General features: G+C 43.3%; 1 protein-coding gene across 2 annotated transcripts in view; it reads left to right on the top strand.

Annotated features, from left to right (window-relative positions):
* The window catches only part of nbas (NBAS subunit of NRZ tethering complex), a 127942-nt gene that overhangs the window by 62952 nt on the left and 39577 nt on the right, over positions 1–25413 (top strand). For both annotated transcript variants that reach the window (XM_031870363.1, XM_031870362.1), the window contains exons 40-46: positions 1931–2007; positions 2811–2948; positions 11911–12134; positions 12324–12434; positions 18485–18735; positions 22112–22452; positions 24639–24863. In XM_031870363.1, coding sequence (XP_031726223.1) covers positions 1931–2007; positions 2811–2948; positions 11911–12134; positions 12324–12434; positions 18485–18735; positions 22112–22452; positions 24639–24863 — 1367 coding nt within the window. The remainder of the gene's footprint in view (positions 1–1930; positions 2008–2810; positions 2949–11910; positions 12135–12323; positions 12435–18484; positions 18736–22111; positions 22453–24638; positions 24864–25413) is intronic.

Genomic DNA, 25413 nt, shown 5'->3' with positions numbered 1-25413 from the left:
GTGTGTGTGTGTGTGTGTGTGTGTGTGTGTGTGTGTGTGTGTGTGTGGACGCGCGCGCGCACACACATATACACACTGTGTCTGTTTTCCTCTCCTTCCTTTCTCTTCCTCACAAGCAGAAATACTGTCTGCTTTTAAGTCTGGGTTATCTATTCTGTGTGTGTGTGTGTGTGTGTGTGTGTGTGTGTGTGTGTTTACCCCTCTGGTAATTCCTGTCTCGATGGTATCGGCGGCTTTAGAGAGGCGTGTAATCAGCCCACTCTGAGGTGTAGCTCATTGAAACCCTGGGGGGAAGGAGGAGGGTGGGCACTCTGCTTAAGAGAGCTGTTATGGCTCTTTAAGCTGCCGCATCAGTCCGCCCCCGGCTCCCACATGCACACACACACACTGAACCTTCAAACTGTATATGTCAGGTAATGGCCTGCCTGCGCACATATGAAGATTTATGTGCATTCTGTTTGACAGTATGCACCCCCCCCCCCCCCGTGCCCCCGCCTTTCTCCCAGTGTCCATGCTCCACTCTTCTCCGCTCTGTCCCATTTTGTCTCAGGCTCTTATCACCAACACAGGCTTTTTGTTCTCCTTGGGTCTGAGACTACAAAGTGAATCCGTCTGCCTCTGCTTCTCTCTGCTCTCTCCCCCCGTTTCCTCACAGTGAGTGAGTGAATAACTGAGGGAGTCTGTGTGTTTACAGGGTTTGGTGTGAGTGTGTGATTGTGCATCCTTGTGTTTGCCTGTTGTGGCCTCGAGGCAAGCAGTGGACAAAAGTGCATCCCCGTGACCAAAGCCTCATCGAGACTCCAAATCCCATCAGCCTTAGGGACTCCAAAAACATGGGTCGTGTCCCAATTCCATATTACATACTAACTGAAAGCAGGAGGCTGCATTTGCAATTAAATGATGCTTCACAGCTTGGAGGCCTATACGCACCTGAGCAAGAGGTCTTTGTGAGTATTACATATGCATAAATAGGCCTAAATAATAAAATAGTATTAAACATAAATATCATATAGCATAATGTTTTTAATTTAAGCGGATGTTACACAAAGCCTTGGCATCCTACGTGGAGGATAATGTCAGTAAATTCGATTAAAATGCTTCCTTTATCCTGAGCGAATGCACCGCACAAAACAGAGACGTGGGGGGGCGATTTCTAAATCCCATTATGTCCCTCGGTGATACCGGTCCCCTGCAAATAGGGCTTTACATCAAGTGTACTTGATTGTTTGAGCGTGTTGTGAGCGTGTTGATGCATACCGTGTCCCACAATGCAATGCACAAAGTAAATGGAAGTGCAGTTCACAGCTGCAGAACAAACTGCTTATTCACAGTCAACTTGTCCTTCTCTACCAGATCAATGGACGAGTCAAAACCAGTTTTAAAGAACGATATTTTAGGATTCTTATGATCAAACTTCACAGTCAATATGCATAGACTGATTTGGCATTCAGGCAGGGGATTCAACTTTAAAGTGCACTCAGATGACGTTTGGACTCATCTGGAGAGCACTTATTAGAAGTGGGCATGTACTGACTCTTTGAATAATGAAAACTCCCCGTGCAGGAAACCGTCCACGCGCACGTATGCACGCGCATACACAACCAACCAACATTTGTACACAGCATATGCAAACAGACGTGCCCACAATAGCCCAGCGAGAAGATGGACAGAATCCCAGAACTCGGGGGGGATTTTTAATGACGCTTCTTGACTCTGTGTTCCCCCCTTTTTCTTCTCATCACCCTCTATTTTTACCTTCCCTCTCTTTTGTCTGGCCCACAGAGAGGTGTGTTCTGACAGCCATTGTCGTCTGTATTTAACAAACGTGGGATGAAACTCGTCCAAGAGGGGAGGGTTGGTTGTTAATCCTCAGTGCTTTAGTTAAAGTCTTTTCTTTCCTCTCTCTCTCCATCCCTCCATCCTTTTCCAGTTTTGCTGCAGCTGGCCAACGATGCGTTTCCCAGGGACATGATGCTGGCTCTGTCCTACTTACTGGCTCTGCCTCAGGTAGGTGGACACACAGTCACACACACACACACACACACACACACACACACACACACACACACACACACACAGAGCTTTATTTTAGGCACATACAAAAAGACTCTGATGATATAAGTGTGACTGTATTTTAGTGAGACTCTGGCTGAGGGAGTCCATATTCCTCACCCTTCTAGATGAGCTATTGTGTTACACAGTTTGCATCATCAGTGTGTCGAATCAAAGTCGCTCTTAAAAGGCACCGGCGTAATGCTGCTGAGTGACATATACCAGTAGCAGTTCATCAAAAGCACGACATTCGTCACACAACGCCCGTCGTATCTCACGTAGCTTCATGTCTCCCTCAAGTCAATCAGCATTCACACATACTATAAACAATATGTGGCCCTTGTCCATCTTGTCCCAGCTGTCAGAGGAGCAGTACATGTCTTTTGATAGCTGAGAAGATGAAATATAAGACGGAGAAACTACTACAGTAGATTCAAGTGGAGGGAGTGAGATCCCTCGTGAGTCTCAACACACATCTCCAGTGAAACACTAAACTGCTGGAGTGGATATTACATAGATATTTCTTGGAGAGTTTGTTAACTCCACCCGGATTAGACTGACATTACTGACAAAACTGACTGAGTTCTGCATGGTTTGACACGATGAGCACAGCGTCTACTGGTCCACTGAATTTTGGACTTTTATTTTGAACTGCTTTTGGATGTTATTATTAGTTCAGTGGATTAACTATTGGAATAAAGTACATTTCCCACCAGCTGCATACTTTGTCATTCATATATTTCCATCCGTCTATGCAGGTACTGGATGCCAACAGGTGTTTTGAGAAACAGTGTCGTTCTGCCCTGTCGCTCCAGCTGGCTGCGTACTACTACTCCCTGCAGATCTATTCTCTCCTCATACCTTGCTTCAAGGACAAGAACCACGCTCTCTACCAGGTTAGCATGGTTGTGTGAATGGGGTACACTGCAGAGGTGGGAGGGGACACAGTCTCCATGATGCTTGATAGAAAGTTCTGTGGATTACAGTGGTTTTCTTGGCCCAAAATGCTGCGATTTGCCCAACACAAATTCACAGATAATTTAAGCATGTCCAAATCGATGAAAAAGAAAGACGCGCAATAACATACAGGCAACAAACAGAGATAAAACAAAATCCAAAAGTTTTGAAGCCGTGGCTTTCAGAGCAGACCCTAAAGATCGATTTGTTTTGAGCAGATGGGTTTTGAAGAATATTCTGGAGACCCGAGAGGCTCATTGCGGTTTTAGCTTTTTAGCCAGAGCGTTTCACAGCCATGGACCACCACAGACAAAACGCTGTGTCCCCCAGGGTTCAGATCTGTTACAGGGTTACTGTACTGTACTGTCTCTGGATAGAGCCAAAGTGAGCAGCACAATCTGCTCCACCGCGGTTGAGTGAAACGCTTCAGGTCGCAGGTTTCACCCATGACACGCAGCTGAGACGCAAGCCCGCACAGAGTGATCCAAATGAGAGCGTATTTGTTGCGAGACTATGATGTAAATGTAAAGACAAAAGAGTTTCAGGCTATGGCTGGGAAGACAAGTTGTTTTAACAGGAATAGGAAGGAGTGCTGACTGCCAAACATGGCAATAACACCGAGACGAGGGCGATACTGGGCTACAATCATTGAGGATGATATTAAGCTAATGGAGGATGTGGTGCCAAAACTCATTTTGAACTGTTTTAAGTAATTATGGAACAAGCAGTCATGTCCTTTGTGGAATTATAAATGAGTGTGTCGTCTGTGTAGCACTGAACCCCAGCCCATACTTACCCACCAAAACAATCTTTATCAAGTCGATTAAGCAGCAATCCCAATTCTACCAATCACTTTACATCTCTTCATGTCTTACATGATATGAAACTTGTTCAATACTTTTTTATATATATAAATAACTAACTTATTTTAGCTAAGCTAACATGTCCAATTACCTGCACAAAAACACAAGTTTAGACCCTTATCTATTTTACTTAAATGTTTTTTTTTTGAGTAGCATTAAGGTCACCCAAGTCATCATATTGTCTGTCAGTGCCATGTACTCGACTACAGTACATACACTTACTCTACTTTTCATTTTGTTTCAGCTCATTTTGAAATATTTGGTATCTTTGGAAGCTTTGGTATCTCCAGTAGAATCAGAGATCAGAAATCTGAGTCATTGTAAGCAATTCTGATTTCATCTCAGTGCGTTGCAATTACATTTCTATCACCTTTTTTTTGCTCAAACAGCATTCGGCTTCATGGACAGAGAGGATTGTTCGTGGCGAAGTGGGAATACAAAAGGCTTTACACTCATTTAACGGGCAAAAAGCATCATAATGGAACAAACTGGGAAATAACTATAATCATCCTTTTACTCATCAGCATAGTAATCCACTTACTTATGCTTTAATCCAAAACCACCCCTGGAATATGTGTCTATATGCTTCTGTTTGTTTGCGTTGATTTAAGTGTAAATTGATTTTATTTCCCCAGATGTCTTAATTATAGCAGCCAGACATTTTTGCATAATTCACTGTCTCTCAGACTCTTTGGATTACATGAAATTTCCCCGTGTGCAAATTGCCAATTAAATGTATTTGTCGGATATGGTGGCCCGCTAATGTCGCATGTTTTTTTTTTTTTTTTTCTGCAACAATGTAAGCCAAAAGGAGCCACAACAGGTCACATTGCTGTATGTTACATAAGTCACAAAGTGAGAAAAAACAATATTCAAGCAAGAAAAAAGCAAGAGATCCGAACATATGAGTGGGAAGGGGAAGAAGAGGAGAGTGGCGGCGGGCGTGATAAGGTGGAGAATAAAAAGAAGAAATGGTTCTGACCTTTTCCTTGAGTGGACTGTGGCTCTCGTGGGCTTTAGCCTAGGTGGAGGAAGTGGAGGTAAAATGTTGAAATAATAAAACGGAAGAGGGAAAGAGGCCTGCAGAAGAAGTGGATGAGTGTATCCCAGTTGACATTCAAGGTCAGAACTGTGCACAAAAACACGCGCTCACACACACACACTCGCACATCAACAAGTTCTACTCAACGCCACATGCTCATCCCCACACGCTCAAATACATGCTCCCTGCGACCTAATGGCAGTGATCACTCCCCAACCTCCTGCTTAAAGTGAAGTTCAAGTCCATTAACTTAAAAATATATTCCGCTTTCCCGCCTCCGCTCTACACTTTGACAGTACCTTCATTTTTAGCTCATTTCTTTTTTTCTTTCATCATCGGCCATTTCCTTTGAGTTTTTCCCTCTTCAGTGTGTTCTTCCAGCTTGTTATCGTTGTGTACCAGGTCTTGCCTTCACTCCGCTCTTATTGATGAGGTAGTGGCAACTTTTAGAGGGAAGAAAACCTTCCGACCCTTTTACCCTCGTTTTCATTCTCCTCATCCACCGTCGTTTTCTCCCCCAGTGTGTGTGCTCTTTATGTTTCCTTTCTGTTTCCTTATTTATTTTTCCTCTGTCAGCTAAATGAATTGCTTTGTTGGCATGACAGTTCTGCTTTTACGTGTCTCCATAGGCTTCTTTCTGCTGTCGTTCCTCCTCCTACACTCTTCAGATTATTTCCCCCTCCACAGACGTGTCTCGCTCTTGTCAAATCTCGGGCCTCACCGTCCACAATACTATCTTGACTCTGCATATTTAATACAATTCTCTTGTGCTTTCTTGAGCTCTCTCGCTTTCTCTTATCTTTTAAGGGCACACGTTGCATGGCGTGTGATATGTTATTGCAGATATGTATGACAGGGTGCCCGTATCAAAGTATCTCACACGTGCTTGCTTTGCATTGCAAGTTAGGGTTCGGGGGAGAATAACATGTTGCATACACAAGCATGTGTTTTTTCTAATAGTTTTTCTACATGTAGAATTGTTTGTGTGCATGCTTTTGTTGGTGTGTAATGTGTACGTGTAACTGCAGACTAACGTATTTGTGTGCGTTGTGTGTGTGTGTCAAGCTGTCCCTAAGTGTTTCTCACTCTCCACTTGAGGAGCAGCAACACCGCCTCTATAGCTCTCACGCTTTTTCGGTTCTCTTGTCGCTATCGCATAATTTCATACCCAAGCAATAAGACACCAAACACTCAAGACTCCGAAGCCATTCGGTCGCAAATAGGACCGCAACTCTCTGAGGGTTTTGAAAGCATCAATCAACGTTCCCTCACTGTTCTGTAGAAATAACATTTTTTGGAGCTGACACTGCCTGCTAAGAAAACATGGAAACCTAAGGTCAATTTCATTAAAAACACACACATACAGTACTTATTCCTAAATGTCACATATGATAAACATCAGCACCCATTGTGAAAATGTATGCTGCTCTGACTCCTGACTCCTACAGTAATATGTACCTTTAGGAATGATTTACCAATGCATCAATCGTTGTTGTTGACATGTTATTTACCTTATCTATTCAGCACATACACACTCACACATACATGAGTTAGTTTATGACATTTATGCTAATAAACACATGACCAGAACTTTACAACATGCAGTAACAGTGGCTATATAGAAACAAGACCATGAAGGTTTGCAGCAATACCTCAGTTTGATTATGAGGAATCCTTTGGAACTGACAGGTGTGAGACAGAAGTCTCAACACAATGATCACCAAGTTAATCACTGATATCTGGGTATCCAAACATACATGGAAGACAAAACACAACTACTGGCCAAACTGCATTTTCAGCGTGCTTGATGGAATTAATGAGGGCGTTATGTCTGACATTCTCATTTGATTTTACCTCCAAATTGGATAATCGTGGAAAAGACATTACATTGCGAGTTTCCCTGGACTATTTTTTGTTGTTGTTGTGAAATTTGCCTCGTTCCCAGACCTGAGTCATCCTTTGGCGAGTATGATTATGAAAATGAACCGATTCGTAACAAATTGAAAGTGATCCTTTCATTTAAAACCCTGTCGCTCTCTTTACTCTACCGCCCTTCCTACTTCACCTCAATCCCTTAAATGCTATTTTCATATATTTTCATATATTTACCGAGTACATTTACCAAAATTGGTAATTAACTTAAGGCTGATTTAGTCACATTTAGCGTTTTTTTTATTCAGACTGGAAAAATAAGCCAGTGGTCCCCGCGTCACTCTAATATCTCTCAGCTCTCACAATATTACACTCATAGTTACGTCCTTAGGTACTATCTTTGCAATTCAAATTGCAAAATTATGAAGCAAAATGGACTTTTCAAATGTAATTTGAATGGTTAAAAAACCATTCATACATGCATCAATGTCTAAAGTCTGGAACATAGGAGCTCGGGAACATAGATGGGCGCCTCTGGTTACAGAGCAGTACAACAAACAGACCCTGTAGCCCACTATTGGCTCTCAGGTCTAAGTGATGATTACGGCTCCCAGGCATACCGGAGCAGCACCGGGCTCAATGACACGGATGCTAGGTTTCCATTATTCCCCGAGGCATAATGAGCTGATTTCCTCTTGCTCGCACCGGAAGTTTTCATTATTCCGACTAAAGTGCTCGTTTGCGACATAGAGGTGCTCTGTACCGTAATTGTTCTGCTGGTGGTATTTACACAGTATTGCACAACAGCCCGTGCTCATGGATGTGTTGAGGTCTGCTTACCTGTACTTGTGTGTGTCAGAATCCTGGCGCTTAGCATAGTTGTAGCTGTGAATGTGCCGCCAACGTTCAGCAATGTGCTGAGTAAAGAGATTGAGATTTTTCAATCACACCATTTATCTTCGCCTGCAGTCGCCATTCTCTCACTGAGTATTGATCACTCACACTCTTGGTGCACACAAGCAAAGGCGCATATAAAGCATGCACAACCGGGCTATGGACACACACACAGCGTGACTATAGAGTACATCATGCGGAACAACTGCTCTTAGCTCTTCGAACATCTCATCCTGATGTTTCCCTTTGTAATAAAAGCCCATCAATTCTTGTTAGGTGCTCTGTACTGAGTCAGTGAATTGGAAATAATATGGGAAATTAAAAAAAATAAATTGGAAAAATAAAGCGCACAGTTTCATTAAAGCACTCGGCAGACAGAACTTGTTTTAAGAGCAAAGATGAAAGTGTTTCCCTAATAGCATCGAGATCACATGATGAAACGGCACTTTGCTTACATCTAGTGACATTTCACATTGCCCGTGTCCACGCAGATGCTTTTCATTTATTTATCTTTTTTAATTCATGGCCGCAAACGGGATTCAAACTGCTGGGTGCGGGACCCGACCTTGGACAACTGCGCCATCTCCCCGTTGTTGAATTGATTGGAATAATGAGTTAGACCGAATCACTGCCCCATCATAGGAAAAGCACGGCAAACTCAATGACTTTGCTCTCCTCTCCTTGTACAAATTGAGTTCTTGTACCACGATCATTAGCGGCCTATATTTTACCCACGGGAGCTCCGTGGAGCAGAAGAGCTGCAGAAAGAGCCCTATTAGACAAATATGAACTCTTAATGCACTGTTGCAGTTGAAGGGGAAGGTTTGAGACTATATGTAGTCTCTCTGAGCCTTTTGATTCGATGCACTGGGGTTGATTGTGCTAAGTTGTTCCTCCCGTCCGTGTCTTTGCAGTCTTCTTGGCAGGCCTGTGATCAGTCCCCTTCATGGTGTATTATGACCCACAGTGCAGCAGAGCTTGTTTATGGAGCGATCAGCCCTCTACAGCAGCCTGCCTAATAATGTGCACATACTGTACTGTATGAATTAGTGCTAATGAGGCCACTGACTGTATAGCTAAGTGTTAGGCATGATATAAACATATCTCATTGGGATCGTTACTAGCTAACACGCTAGATGGGGAATTCATGTAACCTCTATGTGTTCCTTACCACTCAAAGAGACAATGTGTTTAAAACTACAAGGGGCATTGATGATGTGATGGTAACACAAACACAGTTTAACCCCCCCCAAACACATTTTAAAACACATGGTCTGTTTTGATTGTAACACTCTTGCAATTAATATGAATTTATTCTGCTAGCGCGGCTATAAATCTTTCACCTTATTATCTTAGCAGCCACGATGTTACCTGGATATATTACAACACGAAAAGTACAACAATGCCTGAAATGAGGAGTCTAATCTGTGAATACACGTACAACATGTTGATATCAATGTATCTTTTAATAATATTAGCAGTCTATAAAATATTTACATATTGTTAGCAATCACAGGCGGAACGCTGCTTATGTCATATTAAGATTTAGTTACTATGATAACATTGACTAACTCAAAGAGTTCCTATGATAATATTTTATTTCAGGCAGCATTTGGAGAAGGCAAAAGGAGATTAAATGGGTGCAGGGCTGCGACTGAAACCCAGTAACAGGGGACATTAGGAGTGAAATGAGAGAGCAAGCGTGGATGAAAAGATTTGAGACCGAGACGTAGAATTTTTATTTTTTTTTACACTGTTCCTGCTTAAGCGGCATCAGAGGAAGGAGGGGGGAGCGTGGAGAGAAGAGCCCGTGGCTGCGGTGGAACAGCTAAAAGGGGAGTTGGAGAGAGCTGGCTTCCTCCCAGCTGTGCAAAATCACGCGCTACCTTATGCAATTATACTTGACATACAGTTTATACATTTATATCAGACTATAAGTGGCTTTTTAAGATACTTTGAAATTAAATAAGCAAGTAATTATATAAGATGAAGAGAAAATGAGGAATGCGGGTGTTGTCTTTGCTTAATTTGAAGACTAAATGGGATCGCAAAGAAATACTTATTTCGAAAGAGGAAGGATTTCAGGGATTCGTCGGTAACGGGGAGAGGAGGGGAAAACGATGTTCGGAGAGGTTATGGAACATTTAATCCAGCTAGCTGAAAGGACAAAGTGTTGTAGATGATTGACAGGTGGGAGAGAGACAGCAAATAGAGTTTCATCATGAAAGACTTATTTCAATAAAGTTCTTCAAACATCGGCCTGTCCATCACAGTTCCAGCAGACTTTCTTCTCTCTCCCTATGTTCTCCTTTGTGTGTCATTCTTCCTTGTCTGAATTTTTTAAATGATACCGGCATTAACAAATACCACCCTACTTTTTCCCTCCCTCCCCTCCCTGACTCCATGCTCCAATCTCCTGGCTTATTTCCTCCCCCTTTGACTCTCTACACTTTTAATATTCTGCTCTTTCTAACTCTTCTCCTCTCTCCTGTCCTGCTTTTGAACTGCCACCAGGTCTGCTGCCGAAGCCATATCTAAAGACTCACATGTACACACACACACGTGCTGAGAGCAGGAAGAGATAGACGCACACACACACACACACACACACCTCCATTTTCAAGCTCACACATTTCCAGCAGCCATAATTACCTTATGCAAATAAGATCAACAAATAAACCATCTCATCCTGCTGGGCAACAACGTATAAGATGCCAAAAACTAAATTCCGGAGCTCATTTAATTAGAACAGAGGTGATGGGAGAGATGCAACATTCGCCTACCGCTCCCCACGCATGACATTCTCAATCATAAATGTGTAGCCACCGTCAAATTCCCCATAGGCCTGAGTCCCGGTAGCAATTATGGTTCCTGGTACATTTACCCATATTTTCCAGGCACGTAGGAAAAAAGGCATATATTGAGTTGGCTGATTTAAATGGGGTGACTCAGTCAATGTCTTCCTGGAAGCAACATTTTAGAAGTTATAGAAGTAAAGCCAGGGTACATTTGTCTTCCCCTACCTTTTGCTGCCTATTTTTTTAAATTACAGCCATTTGTGAAAATGGCTTCATTAGTTTGCCACTGCAAAGCAGCAAAAGACCTGTGAAGCTTCAGATACCACGCAGTGCAGGTTGTTTGAACCCCAGCGTGTCACGTAGTTTAATGAGGAGCCTTCAGGGCAGTTTATTTATGGCTCGTACAGCGTGGTGCACTTCCTGTATCGCTCTGAGTAGGAACTGCATTTGAAAGCTAATAAAGATAAAAACAGATCACTTGTTGTTCTCCGTACTGGATGTTCAGTTAAATTATATACAGAGAGGAACAAACAGGACCAGACAAACATAACTCAGACAAACATAACTCTGTAACGCTTGGCAGAGGTAATAAAGTTGCCGTGTGACAAAGTGCTTGGCGGGGAATACACCACGATGAAGCATAAAATGTCCCTCAAGCTTCCACTCAACTGAAGAGATGAAGAACGGCGGCAGATGGAAACATGGTGTGTGTGTGTGTGTGTGTGTGTGTGTTGTGTAAAATAAACGTGAATACCATATTTCAATCACATTATCACATCATTTCCATTGTTTTGTCAAGAGGTGGAAAGATTTAGCTTGATTTAGTCATGCTGTCTTTTACATTTCTTATTTGTGTGTTTGGATTTTGGGAATATTATACTATTGCTTTAATTAGTCAAAGGTTAAAGCCTATATATCTATATATATCTACATATATCTATATCTATATAGATAGATATATATAGATCAGTAATCTCAGCAAGTCCGCTTTCAGTCCATTTTTTTCAATCCAGGGTCGGAAATGTTTAAAGTGGGCGTTCCCCTAAATTGAAGAGGACAGAAACTTGAGACCAAACCCGATATATTCTTCACAAGATAATTCAACATTTAGCATGTTTAACATTATGTAAAACATCTTCTTAATTACATAAAAAAATCATGCTGGCAGGCATGGTAAAGATTTTATTTTTCAAAATCAGGAGCCGATATGTTAATACTCCCCCACAGCAAAGCACCAGGGATTTGCAAGTCCAGTTTTTCTGTGCTTTTATTCAGAGGATGGTGTAATACATTATAGTAATTCTCAGGATTACTAAACTGGGCTTTTAGCACAAGTGTCCTCTTCATACACTATTACCCTGTGAGGCAGCGTGAAATAACACATTCAGCAGCATTTGGTGAGTAAACATGAGATTTATTCCCCCTTTCATAGGCTGACCCAAAGGAGCTCATTCGATTGGTCACGCAGCATGTGTCTGCGTATTCGGATTGGCCGGAGGAGCAACAGAAGTTGATTGGCCAGCTGCATGTGTACAACGAGCGTCTGAGGGACTTTACCCAGGCCCAGGTGTTGCAGGGGCTCGGCCGCGGAGTGGACGTCCAGCGCTTCAGCTCCGATGCCGACTACAAGAAGGAGACCATCCTTGGCCTCACAGAGTAAGGAGGGAGTGGACAATATACCATCTTTGCCTTGTTTCTCTGACTGAATGACTGAACTTTGAGTAAATAATCTGACATGAAAAACAAAAGCAAACCCACTGCATGTGACATATGCATATGAGTGGGAGCTGCTGCTTCAATGCGATGAAATCTGATCATAGTTCTCTCCTCTCTACATGTGATTAGGACACTGCAGGACGACGTGTACGGAATCGCTCTGTCTCTGGCTAAGCGCTACAGTGTTCCTCTGTGGGAGGTCTACATGACTCACCTCGAGTTCCTCTTTACAGACAGCGGGTACATGCACACACACACACACACACACACATACACAAATGAAAACACCCTCACATAACCTCTCCCTGAGCATCTCATCAGTTTGAAATATTTAGTCAGTCAATGTGCACTAGAAATGCTCCTGAATGCATTTGTTTTTTGATAAAGAAACGCATACTGCTCGTGTCTACTTCTGTATTCTCATGTCTTAAGTTTAGTATGTGCACATGTCCTTGTCCTCTATTTAGAAGTCTGAAAAGTGCTGTGTAACAAAGTGAATTTAAGTAGCAACACAGCCTCTGAGTTACGACAAACCCCGCCTCCATAAAAAGCCTACTCGTAGCACCCCCAGGGTAAATCAAACATGTTGAGAATATGTGTTCGTATGTGAGTGCTTGTGTTTTAGAGGAAGAGAGGATGCGAGTGTGTCAGTCTATTTCCATAATCTATTTGCTCTCTGACTTTATAGCTAGGGAACTGACTAGCTCTGCACATTTTCCTTGTTTTAATATAATGCCTTTTCAGCAGATGCGTGTGCGTGTTTGTGCGCACACGTGTGTGCATCTGTGATAAATATCCCCCTGTCGCATTCTGATATAAGGGAAATGGTTTATGGAATCCACTTAACAATAAATTACAACCTATTCCTCCTTCAGACCCGACCACAGCTGCTGTGTGTGTGAGTTTCTACCAAAATCTCAAGATCATGACAAATGCCTGAAGAATATTCACACTATAATCTCGACGAGAGGCATCTGCAATGTGCGTATTGATTTAACGGATGGCTGGACACAGGGACGGATATAAATAGAGCAGACGAGGGGAGACTTAAAGGAAAAGATGCACACAGACAGAAGCAGAGGTGTGAGATGGAATTTAAACTTTTGTTGATACCTGTAGGGAGATGCATTCTTTCACTCATTCTGTTTAGTAGCAGCAGCAGCCACAGCACAGTGCTCCGGGAATCAAGTCAAGCTCTGACACTGGTGCTTGGAGTAAGGGAAATAACACAAGTCAGACACTGTTGTCCAAAGAGGCTTACAATAAGTGCATTCAAACTCAAAAAAACGAAATGTCATGAGAGATTGGGAGTGCAACCTTCTTAAATAAGCAGCTAAGTGAGGCTGTGGAGAAAGATGGGCAGTGACTGTGGAATCCTGACTTCAGTGGGGGAGTTCTTTCCACTATTTGGGTCAAGAAGAATCTACATGTACAGGCTGACAAAACCGAAATAGTGATTCAGAATCTTAATCAATTCATTATTTTCTTTCGATGAGGGCGATCAAACATTACTCTATTCGACTCAAAGGTATCACAGTAATATAGTTGGTAATTAAAGCTACAAGCAGCAATGAACGAGCCCTCGCACTGGCAGTACAGTAGGGTAAATTGTTTTAAAAAGTCCTGATGCCGCTGTAAAGATCTGCACAAATAAGCACATATAGTAATAATAAAACGGTCAAAGGGTTGACAAATGGAAAAAAATGCATAAATGTACTTAAGGTCAAATGAGTAGAAAGAGCTGCTGAGCAGTCATCGCTAAGTGTTACAGAATGCATGCTGTAGAGAAAGGTCATTAGGCAGAGAAATACCCACTGAATCAGTGTGAGCGGGAGGGAGGAGGAGGGGGGGAGGGGGCAGATGGATGGAGGAAGAAGAGATGGATGATAGAGCCAGAGTGTCCCTGAGACAGTCCTATTAACACAGAATAAACTCTTGAGAGGAATCGATGCCCTGCTAAACGCCACCGTCCTCAGCCGTTCCCTCCGCGTGTAGGGCTTTGTAGATGTGCGTAGGGAGTCTTTAGGGACATGAAGTTCTATTGACATTTTAATGACAGCTGTTAGATCATTAAAATTACTTTTCCAAAAACAGAAAAGCGTGTCGACTTTTTACTTCGGAACCGGCCAATTGAGTTGTCCTCTCTGTTTTGCGACGCCCTTTTTCTGTGCACTTAAAATGAACTCGGCGTCTTGTAAAAGTTTTACCACCACAGCGTGTGCCGAACATCACGGAGGATGTTAGGCACACGTCAGGATTCGGTTGATGAATACGCTGAGTAAATGAAACCGAGACTGGCAGTGTTACACACCATGCAGTCACAACTTTTTGGCTTCCCAGGTGGTCAAAATAGTCTGACTTGAATAGTGACATTTTGCCAGTTGTGCTCCTTTTAGTTGATAGTGTCCTGGATCAATATAAAGCACTCCAAGAAGGCCAAGTATTGACTCTCTGTGATTCCTGTGGTGCCAGAATCCAATATATTGGTTGCAAAGACCCCTTAATTAACCTAAGCCAGGCATGTCAAAAGTCCAGCCCGCGGGCCAATCACGGCCCGAGGTCAGATTTTATATGGCCCGCACCTTCTGTCTTAAAATGCATTATTTATGTAAAGAGACACTACGAGAGGCAGCGGTCCTTTTCACATGAAAACATCATCAAAGTAAGCTACGAAGTGGCCATGGCAATTGCTAAACATGACAAACCTTTTACGGAAGGTGAGTTTATCAAAGACTGTGTTATGAAAATAGCGGAAAACATTTGCCCCGAGAAGAAGACCGAGTTTTTTTCGTTAGCCTGTTTCATGTGTGTTGAACTTAAATGTTAGACAACTTTTCATGACCGTCACTAAGTCATATTTAAGATTGTCTTGAGGTGAGAATATTGATCGGTTTCTATGTAATTAGCGTTTAGATTGCTTGTTCTTTGTGTTATCTGACACCCCTGCGGTAAAGTAACAATAATGTCAGGAAGTAAAGTGACATTTTTTTTATCAACCTGACAAAATTACGTTCTTGTGGGAAGAAAAGGCAACACTGTAGCTTCTTTACATTCTATTAGAATGTAAAGAAGCTACAGTGTATAGAATGATTCTATTGAAGTTATTCCTTTTTTAAATGTTTTAGACGAGTCACTAATCACTTTAAAATAGTGATTATAGCTGCTTACATTTGGCTACATTGCTATTTGCTGTCATTGAAAATAAAATGATTAAATAACAATGTATGTATAGGCTACTTGTATTGTTTAAAATAATGTCAGCAGGGACTGTTGGCCCTTGGGCATTTTCACATTATCAAATCTGGCCCTCTTTGAAAAAAGTTTGGACACCCCTGACCTAAGCCATTTTCTTTTCATGAAATCCACCAATTAATTTGAACCTTCTCCTTTGCTCTCTGTCTAAACCAGTCACTTTAACCTTGCATGCAAATTATATCAATACTTAAAGAACACTGTGAACTGCAGTCGCCCCCGTCACAGCAAAGCTTCCCCTCGTCACCGAAGGTTTCACCTTTTACTCTTAATGGAGTTCTTCCTTACTGCCATGTTGCAGATTTTGTATTTTGATCTTTTAGCAAAACGTAAATTATGAGCAAGTGAATGATCATTTCTACAGGCTCTTCTTATTGGCGTATGCGTGAGGAAGTTGCCATGAGTGTTCCAGCCTAGAATAAAAAAAGCGGGAATGAGGACCGTGCTGCTGCTGTTGCACACAGGTTAGGAACAGTCCCGTACGTTCTTATGCTCGGCTGCTGTTGGTTCTGATGCTTACTGTTGGAATTGTCGATGTGCTGCTCTCATGCAAGGTTTGAGCCTGGAGCGTGACTGTAGGGCATGCTTCTTGGAGAAGCAGGGAAAGCCGGAGCTGGACTGAAGGATACAGCTGCGTATGGGTTAGTACTGAGTCGGCGGAACAAAACGGTACAATATTTCTGACTGCATTGAGGCGGGGTCTATGCGTGGCTTGCGTGGGTCCAGACCTTTGAAGCGGCCCACTCCACCGAGTTGACTGAACTGATTGAAACAAGTTGACACTTTTGTCTGATACCAGGGACATGCACAGCACTTGGGCCATTTAGTTTGACAGTTAAAATAAAGCAGTCAGTCCATTAATGCCATCAGCTCCTCATGTAACCTGCTGTTCTTAACTGTGCCATATACCACTTTGTGTTATTCTTGGTAATTATTTTTCTTATAAAAGTATTTTATTTTGCCTGAAATTGAACATGTGAAAGCTGAATTTTAGCCGTGCTAGCAGCGGCGCTCTAGGTTGGTTGGTCCACCAGTTTGCTCTATTTAAATTTGTCCTGTGCTTTTGGTTTATGGCCAAATGACTAAAACTATTGACATTCCCATCGACACTGAGCAACTGTTTACAGTAAAAAACAAACTGATATAACCACCGTACAATACCTGATAATATGTGATATTTGTGTTCACAGTTTCATTCCCTCAATTGTCGAGTGCTATTGTCCTGGACAGCACAAACACACTTTCATAACCCCCTTACTGGACAGTCATTTGTACTCATTAGCAGCACAGATCATACAAGTGTTGTTTTGAATTTATGCAAACTGTATTGCATAAATTCAAAACACTGACATGCGCTGAATCATTATCACTACACAGCCAAAGCCCCCATAGAGTCCGTCTGATTACCACGGCAGTTAAATAAGCTCCTGAATTTAAGAATATAAGCAGCCTGATTTTCTTTAGACGTGGCGGAAGAGACAAGAAACAGAATATGGTAATGTGAGACGGGGAAGGAGAGACGGGATGAGAGAGAATGAGGAATACTCCACCGTATTAAATCGGTTTCTTTTCCGGCTTTTGAAAAAACGAACAAGAAAAGATTGTAATGAGAAGCTCCTGGTTTTTACAGCCACATGAGCACAACAGAGATAGAGCGAGGGGAGCAGTGCTGTGTACAGAGAGAGAAACACTCGAGCGAGTGAGCAGCGGTAGGAAACTCATCAGTGGGACAGAAAGTTACAGATGGAGAAGAGAGAGGAGGCGCTAAACACTTCGTCACTGGACAGAGAAGAAAGGCAAAGGTGAGGCGACGACCTGGCTTTGAAGAAACACAGTTAACACCCTCTGCCAAAGCAATCCGCCATTCACAGCTGTGTGTGTGTGTGTGTGTGTGTGTGTGTGTGTGTGTGTGCCTGCCTGCCTGCGTGTGTGTGTGTGTGTGTGTGCCTGCGTGTGTGCGCTTGCCAAGGAGAACTTTTAACACCACTCAAACGGTCCTACCGGGACAAGTTGTCGCCATTGTTCTCATGCCTTGGTGCTCTCAGTCACTTTGGTGCTAATGTGATTAAATAATGAAACATCCGACTGTGATTGTGTGCTGTTGGGACACAGAGAGAGAGGAGCAGTGACGGAGAGTCTTTACTTGGAGTTAGTTATTCTAGTTGACTCCGGTCTTATTAGAGCCCCTGTTGTGAGGACGATTGGTGTTATTTACATTATTGAGCTTATTGTCTGCTGCCGCTGTCTGTTTTTTTCATTAGCGAAAGCCTCCCAGGGAGCTCTGATGGAGAGCCTCAAGGAGCCATTGTCCTCTTTGATGTCATCCCGTTCTAACAGATAGACACACTCGCAGTCACACAAACGCACTCAACGACAGCCACTGATTGCTCAGAGCCCCTCGGTGACGACCAGTAACCATCGACTAGCTCTCCTTTTGCCTTTTTCATTCCCTTGTTTAACCTTTGTTTCCCGATTTATTTCCACATCCCATTCTTACTCTCTCTTTTCTCTCTCCGTCTTCCTCGTTTCTTTTCTCCTCTATTCTCAGTGGTAATCTATGAAATCCTCATCTTTTATTTCGAGGGACTGTGTCTTTGGTGATAAGTCTTCAGATCAGTGCTGTTTCTATACTACCAAATATTTTACAGTGCTGGTTGTCTTCCTCCTTTGATGGTTTCTTTGTCAGTATTGCTCATATCTTTTTCCGGCATGGTGGTTATCTCTTCTTATGTGAACAACTTGGATCTTAATTTGTTTTTTTGTTTTTCAAACAAACCGCTGTTTGTGATGCCAGACACTTGCTGCTAAGTGTTTTACATCCTGTGTACATAATGGATCATTTCCATAGAGAAGACATATCTCACACAGCAGGTGTTTGACACAGCAAACGTAAAAGCTTTGAACTCGGGATAGGCTGTATTATTGCTGTGTGTTCATATCCCTGTGAAAACTTCATGGTTTGGGAACAATCAAAAAACCTTCTCATGGCTTTATTCTCTTTTCCTTTCCCCCCCCCGTACCTCTACCTCCATATCCAGTCTTTCCACCAAGGATATTGAAACCCGGAGCGAGTCCCTCGGCCTGTTTGACACTTTGAAGTGCGACCCTGAGGCCTTTTACAGCCACATGACCAAGTATGTTCTGCCCACTGTGGAGGGAAGCGACCAGAGCCGGCTGCTCTACTACTACACCTTACTAGACGCTGCCGGCTGTGAGCCTTACGTCACCACCACCATCAAGCCGGACTCCCATGTCAAACTGCTCAAGAAGCTTCGAGCTGTTGCCAACGGTAAGACCATTACCGTAAAACTAGTAGGTGGCTTACAGGAAGAACAAAAGGCAGCTTGTTGTTCTCATGAAAAATGTAACCCCTTCAATCAATGGATGCAGTTTGCAACTGAAGCCTGATTAAGTCTTTTCTTTCTAACGATATGGGTAACTACTAATCCATCCGCAATGTATTCATCCACACTTTGCTCATGCGATCGTGTATGCAGGAGCTATCTATCATAAAGAAAGGAATTGATTTGCTTTTGCTCGACAATGGCACTGCTTAGAAAATCAGAGTCAACAAAATCACCCATTTGCCGAACACGTAATGCTGTTTAAGAGAGAAAATAGAGAAAGAAAGCCATGGGTTAATGCACCGATATTATTAGTGGAAAATCAGCTGGAAGCCTTTAATGTCAAGTGCTGAAGGCTTGAACAAAATCCCACTCGGCATGATTGATGACTCGCATACAGATGTTGACATTCCTTCTAGCCGCTAGATAACCGCATGTCACTGATCGTCTACCTTTCTGGCACCAATCCTAATATCACTCTGAAAAGAGGACAAATCAAACACGCTCGTCATCTTCTACGTCATCTTCTTCTTACTCTATTCCTCTTTTTCTCCGCCAGCTCTCATGTTCGTTTCCAAAATAGAAAAAAGCAACAGGATTGACACAAACAAAACCATTCGCACTTTTGTGTAAACGACAAGTGAGGCAATCCACCTCTGTATTATATGTCGATCTACCTAAGCTCTACCTAAGCTCCCGAAACGGCGACGCCGTCGCAGTGAGATGCTGTTTCCACTTAGATGTCTGTGGCAGCAGCACCCCCCTCTCCAAGGACGCCGTGTCCAGGTTGTAGCGTGTCACCGGTTCAGCGGTCCGGCTAGAGTGCACAAACTTTGCTGTGTGTACGGCTGGAGGCGGTGTCACCTGTCGATGGAGTTCAGTAAAGGTCAGCCGGGTGTCAGCTGTGTTTTCACGCCTCGCTTCCTCCCTCAGCCCCAGATAACGCCGCAGCTTTTACCGGTGACACATGTCTGTGTTTAACACACAAACACACACCTTTGAGTCATCCACACCGACACTTTGTTGCATTTCTGCATGAACTAAGAAAAAGGGTACTTTACTTTAAGCTCTCACTGCTGCTGCTTCATTTCAGTTTCACACACACACACACAGCTACCGTATCATATCTCGACAATAGAAACTGATTCTTTAGTGTTACTAATTTTCACTTGGAATTACTAGTAGTTTATTTTTTTTAAACAATGGTTCTTTTATTTCAAAAGCAGATTTCTAAATAACAAAGCTGTTCAATTAAATACTTTACAAAAAGTACAGAGTATCTTCTCGTTTTATTAGACATTTTCTTTTAGACATAAAGTAGAATTATACAGGAGAAAATAATGAATATTTCCAGCTATTTAAATGCATGCACACTATACAGAGTAATCATACTAATATAATAATGGTTAGATTTAACTCCACTAGGGATTTTCTGATAAAGTCAGTTTTTTTGTGTTTTTTATCGTTAATTTCGACAATATAATGGCATATCTCAATATATGATTTCGTTGAAAGACAATAAATGATCACACAGAATTATTGCCCAGCCCTAGATGGGTGATTTTATTTCAAACCCATGACAGTAAGTGAGTGAGCGCGCATAATATCAGAGCCCTAAATGGGATGCAGTAATCACTAATTAATAACATTAATGATGGCCTTTCCTTCTTTGCCAAGTCAACTGTCTGCTGTGAAAAGGGTCTTATAGTAGCTGGAAGTTAAGAGACAAAACCAGAAATGGAACATGAAGTCTTTGCTCTTACTGGAGCTCCGTACACACGGCTTCAAAATGAGGAGAAATCCCCAAGGTCGACCGGGCTGCAATGCCTGGTCGCAGTTTGCTGAGCTCCTGTTGGACTGTCGCTGTTCAGCAAACTGTAAATTGAACAACTGCAGCAAAAGTGAGACCACCAGATACACATTAGCACTCACACATGTATACTGTACGTACATGCATGAGCAACACTTATGCGCTGGCACATACATATATAACACATACAAACTAGCACAGTCTGTGTCTCTCTCTCTCACACACACACTCACACATGTTCACATTCACACTTTGTAGCAAAATTGACACACAGGCTGTTGCGGTGTCTCACCGGCCACCAACTTTCGACTAACTCCAACTCTAAGACACACACACACACACTCAAAAGTGACTAATTTGCATTCCTAAACAGACTTAAAAGGCATCCAGACTATGTAGAGACAGGTGGTGTGTCCAATATTCATCACGGTTTCAGACACAGTACCAGGTGACTGTCTGAGCAGGGCTCTCCCGAGGAAGAGGATGAATTGCTGCTTGGAGTGGGGAAGAGGCGGAGGCAGAAAGAGAAGTGGGTGGGGCAGGGGAGAGACGGAGAGAGAGTGTACATGTGTAAGTGCATGTAGCTCTTATCTGCGGTTTAAGTGTCCGTCTGGGCCTGTCTGAAAGTATTGTGTGTGTGTGTGCACACTCAGTTTTGTGTGTGTGTGTGTGTGTGTGTGTGTGCGAGCGAGCGAGCGATTCCGAGTAGTGTTGACGGAGCCCTCCCCACAGGCAGACCAGTGTTAAATATTTAAAGCCCAGACAGGCTGTGGTGTTGCCACAGTAATGTGTCTGTCTGATAGCGCTTGAGACCAAGAGCACGCCACTTGCTCTCTCTCTCACACACACACACACACACACGCACAGAGTACTGCAGTGGTAGGAGGTATGGCGCCTTCAGACGGATCCACAAACCTTTGCATGTGGACTCAAGCAGACCGCACCCTTTTTCACACACTATCTTTGTTGTTCACATAAACCTTTTACTCTCTTCTGTGCATTTCTGTCGCGTAATGGAACATTTCACAACATCTGCATATCAAATCACTGTAATTATCCTGCAAGTGCTGCATGGTTTGGACATGTCGCATGTTAATGCAGCAGAAAACTGCCACTTTCGTGACGTGTTGGGCGTGCCGTAGTAATTTGAATGCTAATTCTTCCCCCACAATGCAGCTGTTTTGCTCTGCCTTGTCAAGTAAACGCTGTATGCACAATGCCTCAAAATGCCTTTTGTGTTTTTAATGTTGCTGTATTTCTAAGAGTAGCAGTAAAGAGAATCAGTGTGATATATTCAACAATGTAAATTTAACAATAAACTTAAAAGGTCATATTCTTTATTCATCGTGTTACTGTGTTGAGCTTGAATGAATATTTCCCTTTAGAAAGCATTGAACATGTGAGCCACAGTAGATCATGTGTACAAAGAATAGACTGTATAAGAAGTAGACGCACTCAATGTGACGTCCACTATTGGTTTGTGACGCCTTGAGCTCTTCTCTCTCCTGCAGGTTTGAACTACCGCAACCTGACTGATGAATCATTGGATCCGCTTTTGACTCTACAACCAGTTCTGACCAGTCAGAACGTCCTATCTATCTCCAAACTTGCTAATCGGCTGCCTGTGCCTGGTGGTGGAGGGACCACAGTGTCCCCCAGTGCAGTCCACGCAGTGTGGCTGCAGAAGCTCTTTTGGAAAGGAGACCCACAGTTGCTGAAGAGACCCCCTCAGAGCGACCAGGAATACCTCCATGCGTACGACACCTGCGGCAAATACCTGGACAGGCTTGTCCCTGCTGACGCTGTCCACTTCCTGGATACCATCACCTTCTCACCTGATGCAGCCGAACATGTAAGCCTAAATTCGGTCAAACAGGGATGCTTGTGTTTTTTTTAAAGTTGTAAAATTCAGGGCATTAATCTAGCGGCAAACTATTTGCTATGTAAAGATGTGTCGACCGGAGCAGGTTCTCTGTGCTTTGTTTTTACGTAGCCGGACCGGCTAGTGACTCCGAGTCTCTGTGTGTGTGTGTGTGTGTGTGTGTGTGTGTGTGTGTGTGTGTGTGTGTGTGTGTTACCAACTGGCTAGCTAATGGCCGCCACTCTGCACTGCATCTCATCGCGGTCAAAGCTTATACCGGCATCCCAACCAACGGCATTGACGCAGAAGCGTAGAGCCCACCTACCAGTTACCCTTCAGGTTAACACTGTGTGGTCTGTGGGCACTGTTACCATTGTTTGCACTGTTAGCGTTCTTCTTCTAGCTTCGAGCCACCAGCTCAGCCGTTTCCATGTTGAGAGCCGTGTGGAGGCAATCCCTCAATCATATGCTCTGAATTTGCAATTTAGCAGCGTTCTTTTCCCCCTGAAATGCAGCCATCTCTTTCACATGAATCACTGTACGCCAGGCAGAAAAGAGGAAACATTATATGACACAGTACAGTGTGAAGGAGGCTCAGACAGGAACTGGTGTAAGTTTGGCAGACTGACGATTTAGAATTGCAGCACAGAAGGTAGTTGGTTCCCGGCAGCCACCCAGACAAGATTCATCCAACTGTCATCTTCCTCACTTTGTAATCTCCATCGTCCGCCCAGTCGTCTCTCGTGCCCCTCGGCTACATTTTTGGAACGTCATAAGCCCTTTTCTAATTTATTCTGTTCACATCCACACTTTGCCACCTCAAAGCACACGTATACCAGTCATGATTTATAAAATAAATTATGAAATAGCACAAGAAATCTCAGCCACATAATTACAGCACTCTGAAAAAATTGTCTTGCAGGGGAAAGTGTCTCAGCGCACCTCATCAATAGTAGCCCACTGCTTTTTCTCTTTTTCATGCTGGCACACTGCCACCCCCTCCCCACCCCAGACCTTTAGTCAATGTCACTTTTGTCTTTCCCAGACACTCCAAGAGAGCTAATTGATCCCACTCTACTTCAGAGCCAATTAAACTCCAATTCCCACCAGGCACTATTTTCTCCACTGTGCTTTTTAACATGCAGATTAACCTTCAGAAACCCACTGTCTGCTCCTTCTTCCCTCACGTTCCTCCTCTTTCCTTTTTTTCTCTCCCTTTTGAACCCTCAAAGGAAAATCTTTACCCCCTTTACCTGGAATGCATCTGACCTTTCACACCCCCATTGCCCCGCACACAATGGACTGATCCGTTTCCTACAAAGCCAAAGGGTGAGACGGATGGCTGGGACGTATCTCAGCTATATTTTGAGGGGAAATACAGCATTGGCATTTTCCCCTCTCTGAAGTATTGATCTGAGGTAGCCTCTTTAGTGGAAGCTCAACCTCCAGCCTGTTTTCAAACCTTGCCCAAGGCTTTGAATGAAGTTGGTTGTGAGTTCTTGTATCTAATTCACTCAAGTAAAACAAAAGACTATGTACGCGCACACTGATTATACATACTTACCCCCCCGAAAATAAATTGTGCAGGTTTGTCAGGAAACTTCATTTGAGTGATCAACCTGTCCTGGTAGAGAGAAGTGCTGTCAGTCTCAGTCATGTTAGCAAAGGCAGAGGTATGAGTTGCATGTGTCTGAGTGTGTGGCTGAGGTAGGTGGAAATGTGAAGTTGGATGATTTCTAAGTGTCTACCTAGTGTGAGTGTGTGTGTGTGTGTGTGGGTGTGTGGGGCTTGTCATCGCGCACATGCTTCCATGGATGAGAGTAAAACCTCCTACAGCCAAAGGCCCTCTCTTCCCTCCATGAATGGCTAACTTGCTCCCACTGAATAGAATCAATCACACCAGGCTGGCAGCTATGATATCTCTCTCGCACACGGACACACTCCTCACACACATGCTACCCCAATTCCTCGTGGTATTTTGGTGCATATATATATCGGGCCATACCTGCCCCTCGTCAACATGGTAAGTTTGAAATGAATACACAAAACTTGTGCACCTCTCTTTCTCTCTCTTCCCTCAATTTGACCCACACCCTCACCCCAATTTGCTTTCCTTATCCCCTCCGTCCCTCCTCCTCCTTATTCTGTTCCTTCCGTCCATCCTATCCTGTCTCCAGCTGAGCATCCAGGCGAGATCGGAGGTGATAAAGCGAGCCACCAAAGCCCTGCGCCAGCTGGGCGAGAAGAGCAAGAAGAGAGGAGGCGAAGGTAGCGGTGAGCAGGAAGGGTCGCACCCAGCAAGGATGACTTTTGATGAGGCTCTGACACACCTGCGGCAATCGCTGGCCCACCTGGACACCCTGAGCCATGCCTTCGTTCTGTCACTCAAAGACAGCCAGCAGGTAGGCCCCATCTGCCATAACTTCATATGTTAAAGAGGGAGAAGACGTCTTGCTGTACATTTTATGGCAAATGATGGGTTAAAAGTAGTGTGGACGTAGACACGCAAATCGTTTGCTGCAGTGATTCATCGGTGCGCTTTAGCAAACTATGTCGAGTGATCAGTTCAGGACTTAGATGGTCTTTGTAAATCCTATGCAGCTAAATCTGGTGGCTGTGTAGGAAACTCATAGAAATCGCACAAAAAAAATACACTGAACATGGCAAGACTGTTTGAATATGTGCTTGCTCACCTTTAAATAGTTACAAAAATAGACCTCACTTCATCAGTAGGATAAACGAGATGATACACTGTTCTTAATTTTTTAAACGTAATACGCATGCCATAAACTTTCTGACATACTGTGACATACATCTACAAGGGACATATCCTTTGTTTGTGTGTTCATCTTGTTGATAATAGCAATTCTACGAAATCCTTTTGATCAAGTCACTCATTCACTTCCTTTAAGACACATTTACACACACTTGAACACTCGCATCCTGTTCCCC

The sequence above is a fragment of the Anarrhichthys ocellatus genome, unplaced genomic scaffold (assembly GCF_004355925.1).
Source record: "Anarrhichthys ocellatus isolate YVR2014 unplaced genomic scaffold, GSC_Weel_1.0 scaffold52, whole genome shotgun sequence".
Lineage (NCBI taxonomy): Eukaryota > Metazoa > Chordata > Actinopteri > Perciformes > Anarhichadidae > Anarrhichthys > Anarrhichthys ocellatus.
The sequence above is the reverse complement of the archived record's forward strand: the minus strand, read 5'-3'. Positions and strand labels throughout refer to the sequence as shown.